Raw genomic sequence first — 17,795 nt, 5'->3', positions numbered from 1 at the left:
TCGTTGGCATCATGTTAGGAACAATGTAACCTCCCCCCTTTTTACACAACAGTTTTGAAAAGCTCACCAAGAGAGAATATGGCAGACGGTGTAAGATAGTGTAATGACGGTGTTTAAGGAGTCTTGGGTTTATTTTGTGACATAATACATTTTACACAAAACTAAGGGTGTCCTGATACCAGCCAAAAAAAGAAACGGTATGGGATTTTATCGTTCTGCATCTAAATAGAAGCAATCCATATAGAATAATAGAAAACCCAGTATTTTTATTCAGTAGTGCTTGTATCTCTCATGCAGCGCAGACACGATCACAGCAACAGAATTTGTCAACAGTCATAGATGACACTACTCGAGTAGAGGCGATGTCAGCTTAACGCCAGCACTTTTCATTAAAGACCAAAAAAGATATTTAATGCTAACCGAGTGCAAAACCAGTGCCACAAATGCATAATAAGACCAACCTCATTATGCATTTGAAGCAGCATCACAAAAACACAGAGTGTGTTATGATGCGTTAGTTGAGTGGACCCAAATGTAGACAGGCTGAGGCAAAGAGTTGATTTGAGGATTTAATGAAGAATTTAAAAAAAATCAGAAAATTTCCAACAAAAAATTCCACAGAGAGTCAGAGCAGAACAAAAAACTAACAGGAACTGGGAACAAAAGGGAAGTAAAAGAATTGAACAGGATTAAACAAGAGGAACCAGCGAGGTGGACTACTGGACAAGCAAACGATGGCTGATTAGAAACAGGTTGCAGGTGAGAGGGGAGAGAGAGAAAATGGCATAGGGGTGAGGACTAGGAAATAAATCTAACATGAATAACTAGACCTAAGAATTATAATCAATCTAGATTAGAGACAAGAAATAAAAATAAACTGAAGGACTGAACTAAAGTAAAACAGAAACAAGACTGATTGAATCAGAGAAAGAGACTATGAAACTATCAATCAGAATAAATCTAGAATCAATTAATCAAACCCCAAAACAACTCAGCAACCCAAGATCCTAACAGGGTGAGAATTGTCTCTTGCACGGAGGCTAAGAAACAAACCTATGGTTCCTTCAGACAACCAACCCCTTCCATTGAAGGTAAGAACAATCCTTTACATTACTGGAGAGACAACCAAGGGACGACAGATTTTTTTATTCTTTTTATATCACAGCCTTCACTGACGAGCGCAGGAACCAGCTCAGCATGCTTTCTTCTTTTCTTATTGGCGTTTCGGCAAGCAACTGATTGGTGTGCATTACCGCCACATATTGGAGCCTAGTATGCCCAAGTGCTTATCTTAAAAAAAAAAAAACAGTTGGCATTATCCTCAGACTGCAAATGTAAATGCACACTTTTAGAAATGTGCTGCAAATACATAGCACATTCAGAATCTCAAGAATCTTAAAAATTGGCATTTGGCAAATAGTAAGAGTAGAGGAGCTTCATGATTATCGCTATAATTTGTTGCTGTCCAGCCATGTTTAAACAGGCCATGGGAACCGTAGCCTGGTCTCACACTCCTGCATGAGGGGACTTTAAGTGTAAGCTGAACTCAACACCATAGTGCAGATGTGGTGAATTAAGTTCACATAAACACACTGCTGTGTGGCACAGCTGATACTGAAAACCAGTTGCATGTGTACCCAGTGGTGCCAGCACTTCTCATATGGATCTAGGTAACCATGAACTCTGCGTGACACCACATGTTCAGGATTTGGTTGTCATATTTGATATTGATAATAACGTCAAGTTAATTAAATGGGAATTGATCATTGGTTTTGTAAAGTTGTCGGTTTGTTCTTTAAAAATAACCACAGACATCTGCCTATCAATGCTGGTCTCAGTGGGAAGGTAAAGTTCAAAATTAGCTTTTTGAAATTAAAACTTCAACAGACACATGCATTTTAGCTTTAGCATGTTCCAATCTATGCGGCGCAGTGCTTCAAAGGTAGTCAAGGGGCATATTATTTAACGTTTTTTTATTTATTTATTTTATTGGCTCTAGTGCCCTTTATTTGAGAGTGGTCAGTCAGGAAAGTAGGTAATGAGAAAGAGGGAAGACATGAGGCAAGGGTCATCAGGCCTGGACTCAAACTTGTGACAGCCGTATCGAGGACTAAGGCCTCCATATTTGGGTTGTGCTTTACCCCTGCGCCACCACAGCACCATTTCTGTGAACGTTATAAAAGGTTCTTATGCTTTTTGGTGAGCCTTTGCTGCTTGATCAATTCTGTTATTTTATATGCGCAAAAGATAAAGTGTCTGTTCTTAATATTTCCTCGGACAAGTCCAATTTTCAGGGGGTCTCTGTGGTGAGGTGTGGAGTCCTGTGGTGTAACTGTAAAATAATGCCTCCCATATGGCCATGGGAAAAAACCAAGCACATGCAGTACCTTGCAGTAATGAATACAACCAGACCCTCGGACAGTGCATACACAAATTTTAGTAGTCGTATAATGTGAAATCAGAGCCGCTTGTGATTATCTGTATTAGCAATTTGCAAAGGTGACAGGAGGAAAACAGTTTTGGTGAATTTTGCCTGTATCTTTTGTCTTAGTTTTCATATATGCCAGTTTTTGTTTCAAAATGTATCCTTTATCTCTGCAAGCTGACTTCTGCATATATTTTTACAGATATGCTAATACTCTACCTTAATTAATCTCTTTTTGCACCAGAAGCAAAATGAACACCAGCTCCCTTAAACCTCAGGCTCTTTATTAGACACATTTTTACCCTCTGCTTCCAACATACAATTAGTAAAATAAGTGTTGGACATGTCAATGTTTTTCTTACTAAATATATGTGAAATAGTTCCAATGGCATAACATTTACTCCTAGAAATGTAACTATGTGTAATGAAATGTAACAGTACAAGGAATAAGTATACAACACATTGAGAAAATAGTGTACAAAAATCTGTCAGTATCTAGAAAGCATCGCTGTAGCTATATGCAAAGTAATATAAGCTAATTTAATAACTGCTGGACTATTTGTAAAAAACAAACAACAAAAAAAACCTTTGCAAAAGATCTTACTGTTGAAAACCATGCAAATGACAATCTTACACATGACTTTCTAAACTTCTGCACCGTCCAGTGAACAGCACTAGAGCAATAATCCATGAGTTTATGTTATATGAGTTTATGAATTATGTTATATGAGTGAAAATAACATAATTTCACCATAAACAAGCCATGATCAGGCACCCCCCAAAAGATCTCATATATACTTGACCAAAGAGAATATGTTGTAGAGCTGTGCATGGTGAGAATGGCCCAGTCAATCACCTGACGTATAAAAACAAACACTTAACTTAAAAACAAATACTTAACTGCAGTATGCCACCACAACCCTCAGATAAAACCCATGACAGCTCTTATGTCTAATTACAGTGGCTTGTAGTGAATAACTGCATAGTCAAAATATATGAGCTGTGACTAGTAGAAGATGAGACAAAAAAACCCATTTCAGTTGTAACGTACCTGAACCTAGTCCCAAGAAAAACGTGAAAATCATCAGCATCTCTGATGTGTCAGAATCTGGCATATTTCCAAGGTTTGTCAGAGCACAACAGTATTGAAAAAAGCAGCGATTGTTCATTGTTAGACCTGTACTGTGTGAATTAAGAAAAGAACATGACATTTCAGCATTAAACAGAGAAGCTGAGTGTACTTGTGTCCTCTTTCAACTTCTTTCTAAGTGAATCATAACTCAGAATCAGTTGTACTTTGGAATAACTAATGATAATTACTTATCAATAACCCACAATCTAGTAAAAAGGTGAGACAGACTGGTTAGTAAGTTGCTCATAGTTCAGATGTGCTGAACTGCGAATTATGAACTATAAACCACTACATACATAATTAAGTAGATAAATACTTAATTATGTATTTGTATTTCTTCTAAACAGCTTTGTTTTCAGTTAAAATGTGCAGCATAAATGTAATATGTGGAAAAAGTCTTAAAGGATTTATTAATTAATATCACATAAACCTTTTATTACATTATTATTTTTTATATATTTTATTATATCATTAACAACGATAGATAGATAGATAGATAGATAGATAGATAGATAGATAGATAGATAGATAGATAGATAGATAGATAGATAGATAGATAGATAGATAGATAGATNGATAGATAGATAGATAGATAGATAGATAGATAGATAGATAGATAGATAGATAGATAGATAGATAGATAGATAGATAGATAGATAGATAGATAGATTAGATAAGTAATATGTACTTTTTTACTGAGCCACGGTGTTCCAACTATTTTTGCTCATCACTCCTTGAATGAGTTTCATGATTGCTGCAAGAGTTTTGTCTGCAGGTGATGCACTGTTGTTTTTATTTGACAGCGTGATTCTAATCAGGAAATCTAGCATCTAAACTAGTAGTGGGGGGCTGGCTGGGGGTGGAGGTTGTCTTTGGGGTGTCTGAGCGGGTCCCATGAATCGGGGATGGCGCTGTGTACAGTGTGAGTGAGCTTGCAGCCAAAGTTTCACAGCGCAGGCAGGAAAGTTTTGCTGGATACGACAAGTGATCTCAACTTCTGTCATGCGGACGTTCAGGACAAACACGTGGACTAAGGACTTTAAAAAATAAGGACTGTCGTGCAGTTACATGGAAGTTTTGACGGATTTTCTCCTTGTCCATGCGGGTGAGAGCGACGCTTAACGGGACTGCTGGCTTCGCTGCTGCACGCTGTTTGTTTCAATGGACTGCCGCGGGTTTTATCACTCTGTAAGTTGGACAAAAACTACTGCATGCTCGGAGACAAGTGTTCAAGACGGAGTTATGACCTAACTTGTTGACGTTCTGCTATGTAGCCTAGCCTCGGGGGTTTAACAACAATGAACTCTCCCCGCGACCAGGAGCTGGCACCCTTCTCTCGCAAACACCGGCTCATGGCTGCATCGATGCCCGGTGAGGACAGCGCATTGCCCCGCAGCACTTCCAGGGCTGATCGGAACGGATTGGGGGGTCTTGTTCACTGTTTTATATGCGGGAGCGGGGTCACACCTGGGAAGGAGTTAAGGCTGCAAGTGACATATCAGAAAGAGAGGTCGCCTTTTTTCCCGTTTCTCCAAAATCAAGAGCCAGCCCCGGGTGCGTGTGAACTCAGCCCGGATGGCTGTGCGCTGGTGTGCGCCGTGTGCCACTGCTTCCTGACGGAGCAGTGGAACTCATTTGAGCGGAGCAGGACGCCCATCGAGAAGCGCATGTATTGGCTGAAGCGACCCTACCAGTGCGACTCCAGGCGGGTCCCACAAGAGTGGAACATCTCCTACGACCTGGAAAGGAGAATCAGCGTGGGCAGCCACAACTACGACGGAGGCGCAGAGTCTGATTTCTCATCTTTTTCTGAAAACGAGAACCTTTCAGACCAGGAGATGGATCTGGTGGAGAGAGTGGGCAAGGACAAGTGTCTGAGAGCGCCCGTCAAGTTCCCAAGAGACAGTAGCAGGAAAAACAATGTCATCAGTATTAAAAGCAGCCCGGATTCACAGCGGGCAGTGCGTTGCGCGGTGGGTGTTTATGACGCTCGGGAATTGCCTAAAGCTGAGAGTGTGCAGCCGGCAAGGCGCGGGGCTAAAATTATGAATGTCAGTCAGTCATCAGAGGCTCCGCTGAAGCCCCAAGAGAGAGTCCCTCAGCGGTGCTGTGGCAATTCTCTCACTGACACACCTGTGCGAGACAACGGGGTCATTATGCGCAACAGGCTCTGGTTGGAGGAGGAGAGTGTCAGACATGTGGAGCAGCGACAGATACAGCGTGTTGCCGACAGCAGCTGCGCTCCGTCCAGGCATCCATCTCTGCTGCATCGAGGGAGAGCCGAGAGCAACTCCAGCGCCGCGGCGTCCCCCGTCGCCCCCAAATGCAACTCGGCTGTTGCGAGGGAGATCAACTCTGACAACTCCGGAGAAGACGAGATAAACATCACAAGTGACGACGAGCGGGACATTCGTGGTGCCAAAGCAGGGCCAACGACTCAGCTCAGACCTGCCTCGGATCCTTCCGCCAGGAGGGTCTCCCATCACCCTGCAAGCTCCTCTCCAGAGGAACGGGTTTGTTATATCTGTGGTTCTGGGCTCAGACATGGGGCCCATTTCAAAATCAGTGTTCAAAAACAGGAGAGGGCGCAGGGAGAGCCCTTCTTCCCCTTCCTGTGGCTCCACTCAGCTCCCCGGGGTGCAGTGCCCATCAGCCCCTCAGGTACAACCATTGTCTGTGGCAGTTGCCACTCCTCTCTCATGCAGCAGTGGGAGAGCTTTCAGTTGGCCGATGTGCCCGTCCTTCAGCGCCTCTATGTCGTCCCCCTGAATCAAACTTCCAGTGCTTCCGGTCTCCATCCATCCCAACACAACATGCTTGACAGACGAACTCCAGGTTCCCTGGAGGTCACACCTGAACCAAAGCCCTCCCATGAAGCATGTTTCCTCTGTGGTCAAGAGGGCAGAGGGGATTTGAGGGTAGTGTATGCAAAAGCTGGCGTAGGGAAGTCCCGTGCTGTGATGTACTTTCCTTTCATTGGCTTGTTGCCTTGCCCACCCAACGCTCAAACGGTGAAGAACGGCCGTGTGCACTGCTGCCCACAGTGCCACTCTATTCTGCAGGATATCTGGAGCGCGTATCGACTGAGCCTCAGCGAAGACCTCATCACATCTGTCAGCTCCTTTCTCGTTCGGTACCATTCCTCCTTGTCCGCCGATGGGTCCGGCCCCGTCCACTCTCAGGTGGGGGTGGTCTCTCGCCACAGCAGCTCCCTGTCGGTGTGCTACCTGTGTGGAGCTGAGCTGAGTGCAGGTGCAGAGTACCAGCTGCATGTCAACCCCCCCAGTCGTTTTGTGGAGAGGGAGCCCTTCTTCCCATTTCTCACAGTTTACCCACCCGCACCAGGCGCTAAACCAGTCGATGCCACAGGCCTCGTGTCCGCCTGTAAGCTTTGCTACCACGACCTGCACTCTCAGTGGGCACAGCATGAGAGCAAGGCCCTGAAATCCTCCAGCCCTTCTACCTCTGGCGTACCTGGTGCCAACTCTCACCTGCCGAGCTCCCAGTGGGCCCGGCAGTACAGCTGTGAGGCCTTTGTGTGCTTCTTCTGCAGGCAGGAGCAGCACAGGCAAGGCAGGCTGTGCGCCGTCACTGTGGCCAGGCTACCTGTGTTCCTGTACGCGCCCCGCGGCCCTCGCATGCTTCTGGTGGATGATGGCAGGAGGCTGGTGATTGGTTCGTGTATGGATTGCAAAGCGGTGGTGCAGGTGGGACAGAGCATGCAGCAGGATGGAGCCATGCCGGGACATGGAGCCGCACTTGGAGAGAAGAGTGAGCCTGAACTGGATTCCCCAACACAGAGACACAAGGTAAGAAGAAAACGAAGTGGTGCCTCCTGGGTTGTGTAATTATGGTTTAAAGTAGCAATATAATATCAAAACTGCTCACTGCTCTGTGCAACACTTTATTCTTTCCTGGACAGAAGAGTAATTCTCCTGTGTGTGTCTCTGTCCTGCTGAAAAGAAAAGGAAACTAAAATATATATGTATATATATATATAATTTTTTTTTTATCAGAACTCACGTCTATAAACAAAAGAGGGAAACTATGGGGATCCGGAGGCCATGGCCGGTCCAGTGTTTGCTGCGTTCATGTGTTTATTTTAACAAGCATGACTGAGTATGTGTCACCTGGTGCTAAACAGTTTGTTTTAGTTTGAGCACACTGAGGAGCATTTTTGAGGAATGCAGTTTAGAGCTAACTTTTATTGTATTTATTGTGACAACGTTGAAAAATCTCTTTGCAAGGAGGTGAAAGGGTTGAGGTCAAGTTAATCCTTCAGAAATATGGCTGGATTTGCACCGCATCCACATTGTGGACACGGTGTGTGTGTGTATATCAAAAGAAGTTTGGCAGTAACTCATGCTCGACGACAGGCCATTACATCGCAGCAGTTGTTCGGGCTGTTTTCTTATTTTCCTCATTTAAATGACAAACTAGAGTCATTTTGGTGAGTTATAAACAACCTTTTTCATAAGTCCTCCAGATGGGCTGGCTCACTCAACTGTACGTGCACACACTTCCTCCGAGGTTAGATCATTCATTCACTTGATTTTCTTTTTCTTTCTACATTTTTTTTTTAAACTTCCCTCAAAGATATACAAATTAAAGCTCGAAACAGATTCCTGATTTTTTTTTTTTCCTCAGCAGATGATTTACAAAGCTGAAGAGTGTGTGGGTCTTTGTTGAGCACACCTTCTGGGCAGTCAGGGATGGGTGATGTGTAAATGAAGAGATGAGGAGTGTTTAGACAGCCAGCTGCTCCTATGAACAGATCTCTCATGCAAACAAACACTGACTGTCTAACCATGCCGGACATGTGAAGAACATCTGTGGACGCCATTCACGCAGAGCAGCCTCTGCTTTCACAGACTCACACTCTTCTGTGTGGAGCTGTCCACTTAGTTCTCCTTCTGCTCCTTAAATAAGTGTTGGACAGGCCGTCATTTTTATTGCACCCCAAATTAAGACTTTGCACTTATACGTTTTTGCTATGATCATGGGACTAGTTATTCATTCTGCCAGGGTTATGGGGATCATAATAGTTGGGGGGTTTCGATGTTGGGGGGGCTTAAGTGACCGCTTTGGACGTGTTTGGCCTGAATAAGCAGGTGACCTCATAGCTGAAAAAGGAGCCAGTGGTGTTGGGAAGAGGTGCTGCAAAATAGCCGCAGGGCAACAGGTGCTTCGTTCTTTAGTGCCATGCTTTTTGGCTGGAGAAGGTCTGTCATCGCTGGGGTTTGAGCTGTCAGTGGGGAGTTCCCATCTGGTTCCCTTTAGTGCCCTGTGCGCGCACATCCAGGGTTTGGTTTGGATCGGTTGAGTTCAAGTTGAAAGCTGCACGGCGAAATGTCAAACGGCTGCAGAGTCGTACCTTACCGAGAGATTCGTAAGAACTAACTTTGAAAAATATGAAGGTGGACGCTATTAAAGAAAGACACATTCAATCTTTGATTGAGGCTTGTAGTTAGGTTGATGTGGTCTCAGAATAAATGAAAGATTCGAAGACGGTGGATCATATTTCCTAATTGTTCTTATCAAATCCAAAGAGTAGCACAGAAAGTAACAGCTACTGACACAACCATCAGTTTATCATTTGTTTTCCTGCTCTATGTTAATTTAGTATGTTAAAAAATATCATCATTTCACGTTCAGCTGAAAATTATGTTTGGTTTTCTTAGAATTCTGTAAGCAAAACATTTTTTAAGGTGTTAAATGTTAAAATAGCAAAAGCAAACACTAAAGCGTCCATAAATGTGTATTGTAACTGTTCTGTAATGAGACTTGGATATAAGTTCTAATAGTAAAATAAATGATTTAGGTGTAAATGTGTTAAAGCAATAATAAGTCAAAACACTACTCAGAATACAGAAAATTGTTACTTAATTAGGGACTATTTTAGGTGTGCACCGATTGCAGTTTCTGTCCGATCGCTGATTACCAATATTTAAAAAAACAAAAATCGAACCGATTCCGATTTTGGCCRATACCATTTTTTTGTTGTTGCTCGATATAGCAAGAAAGTTGCTGAATTGGCAAAAGTGGGGTTAGTATTGTTAACAGTAAACGTGCAGACATGACCTGGTGGGCTGGTCTGTCAGTCAAACCTCTCTGACGGGAGAACAAAGGACAGTGGTTGATTTTCTGACCTTTGCCGAGGTAGATAAGATTGGTGGATAGGATCAGTCGGCTTCACATGTAAAAATCGGCCGATCACCGATCTCCCAAAATGAAGGAAATCTGCACCAATAAATCGGCTGACCGATAATTTGGTTCACCCCTCGATTGTTTGGATTACTTTCATTCCTTTCCTTGACTGCAATGTGAAACTAGTGTTACTTGATGTCACCACATCCCACTTTTAAATAGACAAACTATAAAACATGAATGGTGTCTTCATCTGCCATGCTACCAACTCTAGACTCTTTTAAGTTTACTTTAATTGTTTCATTCAAAAATCAATAATGCATATAAATATTTCTAATAGGATAAACATCAACAGAGCAGATGCATGCTGCTCTGTTGAATTAAACATTTTAAAGGAATAAAATATATTATTTGTTTAATATTCAAAGATGATTCTTAAATTAGTCCTAAGAGCAAACTGTCCAGGATTTTAATTTCTGACTGGCTGAAATACCATATTGTAAGCAGGTTTTGCACTTGAAAGGAAAATGTTTATTTTTGTATATTACAATGATATTGTGATATAATGATATATTTGTTCTCAGCATGTGTGATTGATGTGGATGACTCATATTTAGTCTTCATCGTTTAAAGAATGCATTTTATCATTTCCCAAAAAACACGTTGATCCCCTTACGATGCTGCCAGAACGGCAGGAGAAGCGAAATAAAAAAATACAAACAAAAAAAAATTTAGATGTGATGTCAGAAAGAGAGACAAAAAGCTGCCAGGATTAATTATTTAAAGATGGAAAAAAGAAAAGTAGTAGGAGAAAAAAAAAGATCTGTGGGGTTAATTGGCTTCAAACTGCAGCTTGAAGAAAATAAAAGAGAGGATTTTTTAATTTCATCAATTAATCATTAAATAAAAAAATCCAATAACCAATAACACAGCATGGAGTATCAGAAAGGACATTCAAAGGTGTTGTGGCTATGAATATGATGTTCACGTGTGAGTGCGTTTCATAAAAGCTGTTTGTATCGTGTGTAACGTATAAAGTTGCAGCAGCTGTGCTCCGCTCTCAGCGCCGCGGTCTGACAGACGGCCTCGCGTTTCAGTGGGAATTCTCTGGGATTTAAAGGGGTTTAATGTGAAAGCTGTTGAAGGTGGGTTTTGATTAGCTCTCAAAGCCTTAATCGCTCTCTTCCCGCTAGTCTGACTCTGCGCCGCATTCCTGACCACGTCTCAATGGAGAGGTCAGATCATTCACGGAGCAGATGAGACTGAGGTGTTCTGGCTTTTCTTGTCTTTTCTGTCATATCTGAGCCTGGTGGTTTAGCTACCTCCCTGTATACCAGGCTACCTGTGATAATGCTGGTCATAGTACTAGCACAACTCTCTTTAAACTAGATGAAACCTTCGGTTCTGCTCCAAAAAAATGCCCTTCAGGGTTTATGTTTTAACTGAAGTTGCATTTCACGCAAAGATAATTCTTAAATTAGTCCTAAGAGCAATCTGTCCAGGATTGACTATTGATTGTTGCACAGCACCAATCAATAGTTTGTTCCAGTGCAATGTGGTATCTTTGTCTTTTTTTTCAGTATTTACTGTTGTTTCGCTCTCGACTGAAGCTTAAATTGCAATCTTTCCAAGACGTTTACAGTGAAGTTAAAATGCGACTAAACACAAAAGAAATAAGGTCTTCATTGTCACTAAATGAACACTTCCTGGCAGGCAGCTGATGTTGGTAAATATTTAGGAGAGAGAGAGAGTGATCAACTTTTCTGCCATCCTTTGCTTGTTGGTGCAAATTGACAAAGTGTATAGTGGTGAATGATCTGTGAGAGAGCTGCCAGGGTAAGACTGTGTTTCATTTTATTTGAGCAAAAGGTTTTAATTTTGAAAGGAAAATACATCTGACATTGACTGAGGAAGTTGGGGTTTTTGGACAAATTTGGTCCATAAACAGACGAAAACAGATTGTCCTTCGTCATGAGATTTTGTTTCAGAAAATGAGAATTTTATGATCAATTGGTTTTGCAACCTCTTTAAATAAAGGTTAAATGGATATGAAATCATCTGCTGTTGCAGAGAAAAATGATTTTTACACTCCTATTACACTCTTGGACTTGTAATAACTGCTCCGGTGTTATGTCACATACAGGGAGCATTTGTAATATATAAAGATAAAATGTCATTCAGGTCTCTGTGCCTGCCTGTCTGTGTTTGCGCTGGTTGTAGATGTAAAGCAAAGTGCCACGTGGTTATATTTTTTTAAATTTCTGATTGTTACAGTGTTGTTTCATAATCATGTTGTTTCATAGTACAACTTGATTAAGCTATATTAAACTATATTAGTTTTTATTAACATTTTTGTGTTACAATCTATCGAAATAAACCTGTAGAATGACTCATTGCTATTTTCTCTCTGCTATATTTGTCAGATTTGTCAGACTGTATTACTCAGTATTTACAATGAACACTGATTATTTAATTGGGAAAAGAAAAACAAAGACACTACACTAAATTTACTCTGCTGCTACGTATTAAATGGAAGTTATTGTCTTTTATTTGCCTACTTAAAGGTCCAACATTTATCAATAGTTAGATCACACTGCAGGAGCTGCATTTTCACAGTTCCCCAAGAAAGCAAAACACATAACAAAGGACATTTCTTACCCTGGATACTCACTGTTTGAATTCCTCCAATCAAGTAGATGGTACAGAATAATAAAAACAAAGATAAATAGACAAAGGAACAGTTTTTTCCCACAGCAGTTTTCACAGTTAAAACTGACAATACATGGCATAAGATCTGTGAAAAAAAAAAAGCTGTTTGTGTTGTATATGTTTTCATATGCTTTTATTGTTTGTTTTTGTAATGCACTGATTGGATAACAATTTAATTTTATTACAAACATTTCAGAGACAATAAATCATAATTATTTTTGATAATTGGTCAGTCTCCCTGGAGCCTAAACAAAGGAGTTTTATGGCCGAGTTGTAAATTCTGATCTTCAATTGTAGTCTGAGAGGGGAGGGTGAGTTCAGTGTTTCAGAATCGTCTGAACCCAGCACCAGATCCTCAACCAAAGAGCAATTGCAGTGCCTTATTATGTTCCAAATTCAGTGTGAAGTTTTATGATAAACTTCATAAAATCCCATCAAGTCTATCTTCTTCATGGGATCGACTTCACTGCTGCTCTGTTCTCGATGACAGATCGCTCAAAAACCAGCGGGTTGCCAGTTCTGGCCCACGTTGTTGAATGTCTCGGTTGTTCCTCGCTTTGGATGWGGAACCTGGTGGAGTTAACTTGGTAAAAACCTGCCCCCTTGTTCTACGCTATTTACTTCAAGCAGAGGGTTTGGGCTCTTGGCTGTTSAGAAACAATTTCTTCCTGGAGGCGTGAACTTTATTGAGGTTTAAAATTTTACCCAGTTGCCCATGAGRTATGWAATGCGCCAGTTGAAKGCCAGAAATTGCTTGTATGYTGCGAGCAACCAGCCTCCACTGAAAAGAAGGAAGAGCCGAGCTGAACGAAGCGACTGTTAATGTTAATTTAATATTAATATTAATTTAATATTTGGAAATTCGTTCACCTCCTCCACTGCCACTGCTAAAACTACAAGCAGACTACAATAATAAAACAGCACAGAAAATTGTGGTCATTGCTCACAACGCTTTCTGTCCAGATTGGCCCGGTAGAAATCTACAAGAGGTAAACTTTCAAACTTTTAAATGGGAAAAAGCCCAGACTGTCTGAACGAGATTTTAATCAAGCAGAATATAAAAGGAGGCAATGGCCGGGCTAAGGCTGATTAAAAATGGTAATGCTCAGGTGCTTCTGTGGACATGTATGGGCAGTCCCCAATGTGGCCATCGCAGGTTTGAGTCTTGACCCGATAACCTTTGCCACATGTCTGTCCCTCTCTCATTACCCACTTTCCTGTCTGACCACTCTCAAATAAAGGCCAGCAGAGCCGATAAAAACCTTTAAAATAAAAAACAAAAATATGAACGGAAGTTACAAATTAACACTGAACATAAAGGTGGACGGAGGAAAACTGAAATCTGCCAGTATTACGCAACGTTAGACAAACATAAAGGAGTTTGTAGAGATTTGTTTGTACTGCAAAAGTATTGAAACCCCTTGCACTTGTTCACATTATAACCACAAACTTATATTTTATTGGATTTTATGTGATAGATCAAGACAAAGCATGCATAATTATGAAGTGAACAAAAAGACAATTTACACATGTTCATATTTATGTAACTCCTAAATGAACTGTAGTGCAACTAACTCCAGAACTATGTAATTAGTAAATAGGTTCAATATTTGTATAATTTCATCTCCAGCTGTTCAGAGCATTATAATCAGAGATAAAGTGGTATAAATGCTCAAAGCAGAGTGTGGGTAAATAAGAGTACACCAAGCTTTGAACATTTCTTGAAGCACTTATCAAACTATCACCACGTAGAATAACTGCAAAGCTACCAAGACGTGTTTGTCTATTTAAACTGACAGACTGGGAACAGAGTGAGTAAACCTAAGAGGCAACAGAGAGCTATTTACACTCTGAATCTGATCTTTATTAGCAAAAAGAAAGTCATAAGTCACATTTTATGTTTGTTAAAAGCCCTGCAGGGACACTGCAAAGTGGAAGAAGTTGCTGTGCAGTGAGTCGAACCGTTTGGGTTGCATAGAAGAACGATGAGTTTCTGCAATTTGAACTTTGGAACAAACTGAAGATTGCACTCAAGAAGGCTGGAGATCTTGTTTGTTGGAAAACTCAAAGAAGTTAGCCTAGAGGTGAAGCTTAGCATAGAACCTGCGCACTTTGCACAATTTGGAGTTGATCTCACCTGGTGGGAAGATGAAATGAACAGAGAGGAAAAACAAGGAGGGAGAGAGAAAAAGGTGGAGGTGGAAAATATGATGGAAAAAAAACCCAGCAGTAGTTTAGATTAAATAATATTAATTTGGTTAATATTAATTTTGTTTAAGAGTACTAACCAAAATACAAATGGGAAACTTTGTTCAGTTCTTTCAGTCTTCTTAGTAAATGCACAAAGATGGTGGCGAGGCAAACTGTAAAAAAAGACTCGTATATTTCAGAGCAGCCAAAGGTGTTTCTTTTCTTTCTTTTTTAAAGATTGAAAACCACCTACCATTTTTATACCACTTTGGTAATACAATATGCTTTTTCTGGGCATTGTGAGTTGTGGATGAGTATTCAGTCATTAAATGCTTGAATCTTTTTAGCTATTAACAAATGTTACACTAGTAAGGTGATGACAGTTCCTGTCACATCATCTTTGGTCATCCATGTGATAACTCCTGACATCTTCCTCCACACATCGACTCCACTTTTCTCTCCTAATCTATCGTGTGTGCTTCACTTCTCTTTTCCTCATCTTTTCCTCATATAATCATTGGGAAAAATGGACAAGAGCATTTCTAAGGAATTTACTGATCCAGACAGACATGGTGATACAGAATATATGAATGATTTTTAGTTATTTCATTTTATTCTAAGCAAAAAAAAAAAAAAAAAAAAAGCTTTTAGAAGCATTTTTCAAGCCTGTGCAGAGGCTTATGTTCTACTTTTTCCCCATATATGCACAATTCCCATGCTGTAGGTCTGTCCTGCATTATACCATTACACTGCCATCGTGCACTGAGGCATAATGCGGTAATATCATAGCATGGTTATGATGTAAAAGCTGCTTCTGTACTTTCCTGTACTCTTTACTCAACAGTAGTAAACCCAGGTTCACTGTGGCAATTATAGAGAACAGAAGGTAATACAACAACAGCTCAGCCTTCCCCCTGCCAGCTGCCATCTGGCCTTAACGCACACTTTACACATTGTCCTGTACATGCATATTTGCAGACTTGCACTCAAATACACATACATAAAAACAGTATAACCTCTGCTATTATTGTCATTAAGAACAGCTGCATGCATGCATGTGTGTGCTGTGCATGAGTATGTTTTTTTTGTTTTTTTTGCACGTGCGTATCTGCCAGGTGGTTAGAGCACTGGCAGGTGTCTGCTCTCTCTCTCTCTGTCTCTCTCTCTCTCTCTCTCTCGCTCTCTGGGAAACGCAGCTGCATTGTGCCACAGCTGCACATGTGTGTGCTCTGTGAGTATGTGTGGTTCTGCATCTGGACCCAAGCAGAGGATGTAGCTGCACAGTAGCTAGCAGCAGACCTATTTTCTTAACCAGGCATTTAGCATGTAATTTCTGCGCTTGGCTTCATTTTTCATTGCGATTAAGCGCTTTTCATTAGTCCTGCTCTTTGTAGCCCCTCCCCCAAATGTGGCTGCAGGTTTTCGTGAATGTGGGTTTTCGGTCTTTAGCTACTTTAACACATTATTTACTTCATTGCGCTTTGCTGTTGTGTCGTGTTCCTGCCCTCCTGTACTTGCCTCTGCTCTCCCCGACTCTGGTATCAGTCCAACTGGAGGCCAAAGACTAAATATACAGCAAAACCACCAGCTCTCACCAACCATTTGCCTGATCTCTTCACCTCTTTCTGTCCTCCAACCAAAGAGGAGCAGGAGATGAGCAATGCGGATGATCTTCCGGGAGCTTATTTTGGCAGAAGAAGACGTTCCCTTCTTGGATTTCTTCCTCTGTCTGTAATCATCCCCAAGCATTGGCCCTGACCTCCGCACACCCTCAGCCGCCCCCCTCGCCACCTGGTCTMTCGCATACTCAGCTTGTCCTGCCAGCCCCAGGACAGCTGGGAGGACTGAGACAGAAGGGAGCTTAGCTTTGTACGGACCCTCACATGACACTGGAGACTCTGATGACTCTGGAAGAATGCAGACGATATAGTTACTCTGACTCATTTAGCATTATGTGGGCTTTGCACTAATACACAAAACATCCAAATTGGAGTGACTGGCTTAGACTTTGAGGAGGTATTGCCAGGGTTTTTAACATTTGTCTTTTGGTAATGTCGATCCTGTTTCCTCGGTATTATGGCCTGGGTGACTAACCTCTGAACACATACAGGGACAATGAGACTTTTGAAATAGTTTCCAAGGGTACAGAGACATGACCATGCCATGAGTCACAAATAAACTGATACAGTTTATGTGCTGCAGATAGATCCCATGGATTCCATTACTCATAACTTATTCTGTGCTTTTTCCATCCTATCCCTTTCAAGTGTGCCATCTGCTGCGCTGACATGTTATTAATATAGATTTCAGCTGGTCATTCACCATGGCTGCTGATGTTTACAACTTATTGAAAGCAGACGTTGCCGCGTCCGATGCTACGAGGCTTGCTAGCGAGCTCAGTCAGAGCCATTTCCCGACATAGACTTGGGTTGTGTACAATGTGTTAGCTACGGTTAACGTGAAGACTCTAGTGTAGGTTTGAATGGCCTGAGCGATCTCAAAACATTTCTGTATTGTAGAAGTAGCTTCACGGTGTAACATCAAACGACTGTCTAAATGATAGAAATCTAGAGCAGGGGTCCTTAAATCCAGGCCCATAGGGAGACGCTTTTAGATGTGTCCAACATACCCGAGTCAAATGGCTGATTTACCTCCTCGGTGTGCAGCCAAGTTCTCCAGAGTCCTGCTAATGACCTCATTATTTGACTCAGGTGCGTCGAGGCGGAGACGCATCTGAACGCTGCCGTACGCCAGCCCTTCGGGTCTGGAGTTGAGGACCCCTGATCCGGAGCATAAAATGATTAAGTTGTTATGAGAGTCCATGGGCACAGAGGGGTCCTCGATGTTTTTATATTCCTCTCGTCTCCAGGGGGTTGTAAAAATAGCACTTGGCTCCAGCAGAAGTGTCAGAGGTCTTCTTCTCTTTCTCTCCACTTTTTCATTCTTTCTTATCTTCCCAGCTGTGTCACCTCTCTCCTTGTCTCCCCCACCACATCACTTTCTTCTCCTTTTCCCACTCCCCCCTCCCCCCTTTTTATCCCGCTCTCCTCTCATCTTGCTCCTCATCTTCATCTCCCCCTGTGGTATTAGTGGGGCCACATGTTGCTGGCCCTCTCCTGGTGGCGTGAGCCCCATGGCAGGCCCTGGCTCCAGGCTGACGCATAGTTCGGCGTGCGTGTGTGTGTGTGTGTG

General features: G+C 41.9%; 1 protein-coding gene across 1 annotated transcript in view; it reads left to right on the top strand.

The window, feature by feature from the left end:
- Nucleotides 1-4,431: 4,431 nt before the first annotated feature.
- The window catches only part of LOC103462898 (uncharacterized), a 51,486-nt gene continuing 38,122 nt past the window's right edge, over nucleotides 4,432-17,795 (top strand). Inside the window, exon 1 of the mRNA XM_008405938.2 lies at nucleotides 4,432-7,366. Coding sequence (XP_008404160.1) covers nucleotides 4,856-7,366 — 2,511 coding nt within the window. The 5' untranslated portion in view covers nucleotides 4,432-4,855. The remainder of the gene's footprint in view (nucleotides 7,367-17,795) is intronic.

The sequence above is a fragment of the Poecilia reticulata genome, linkage group LG3, assembly GCF_000633615.1.
Source record: "Poecilia reticulata strain Guanapo linkage group LG3, Guppy_female_1.0+MT, whole genome shotgun sequence".
NCBI classification, from domain to species: Eukaryota; Metazoa; Chordata; class Actinopteri; order Cyprinodontiformes; family Poeciliidae; genus Poecilia; species Poecilia reticulata.
This window is presented reverse-complemented; position numbering and strand designations above follow the sequence as displayed.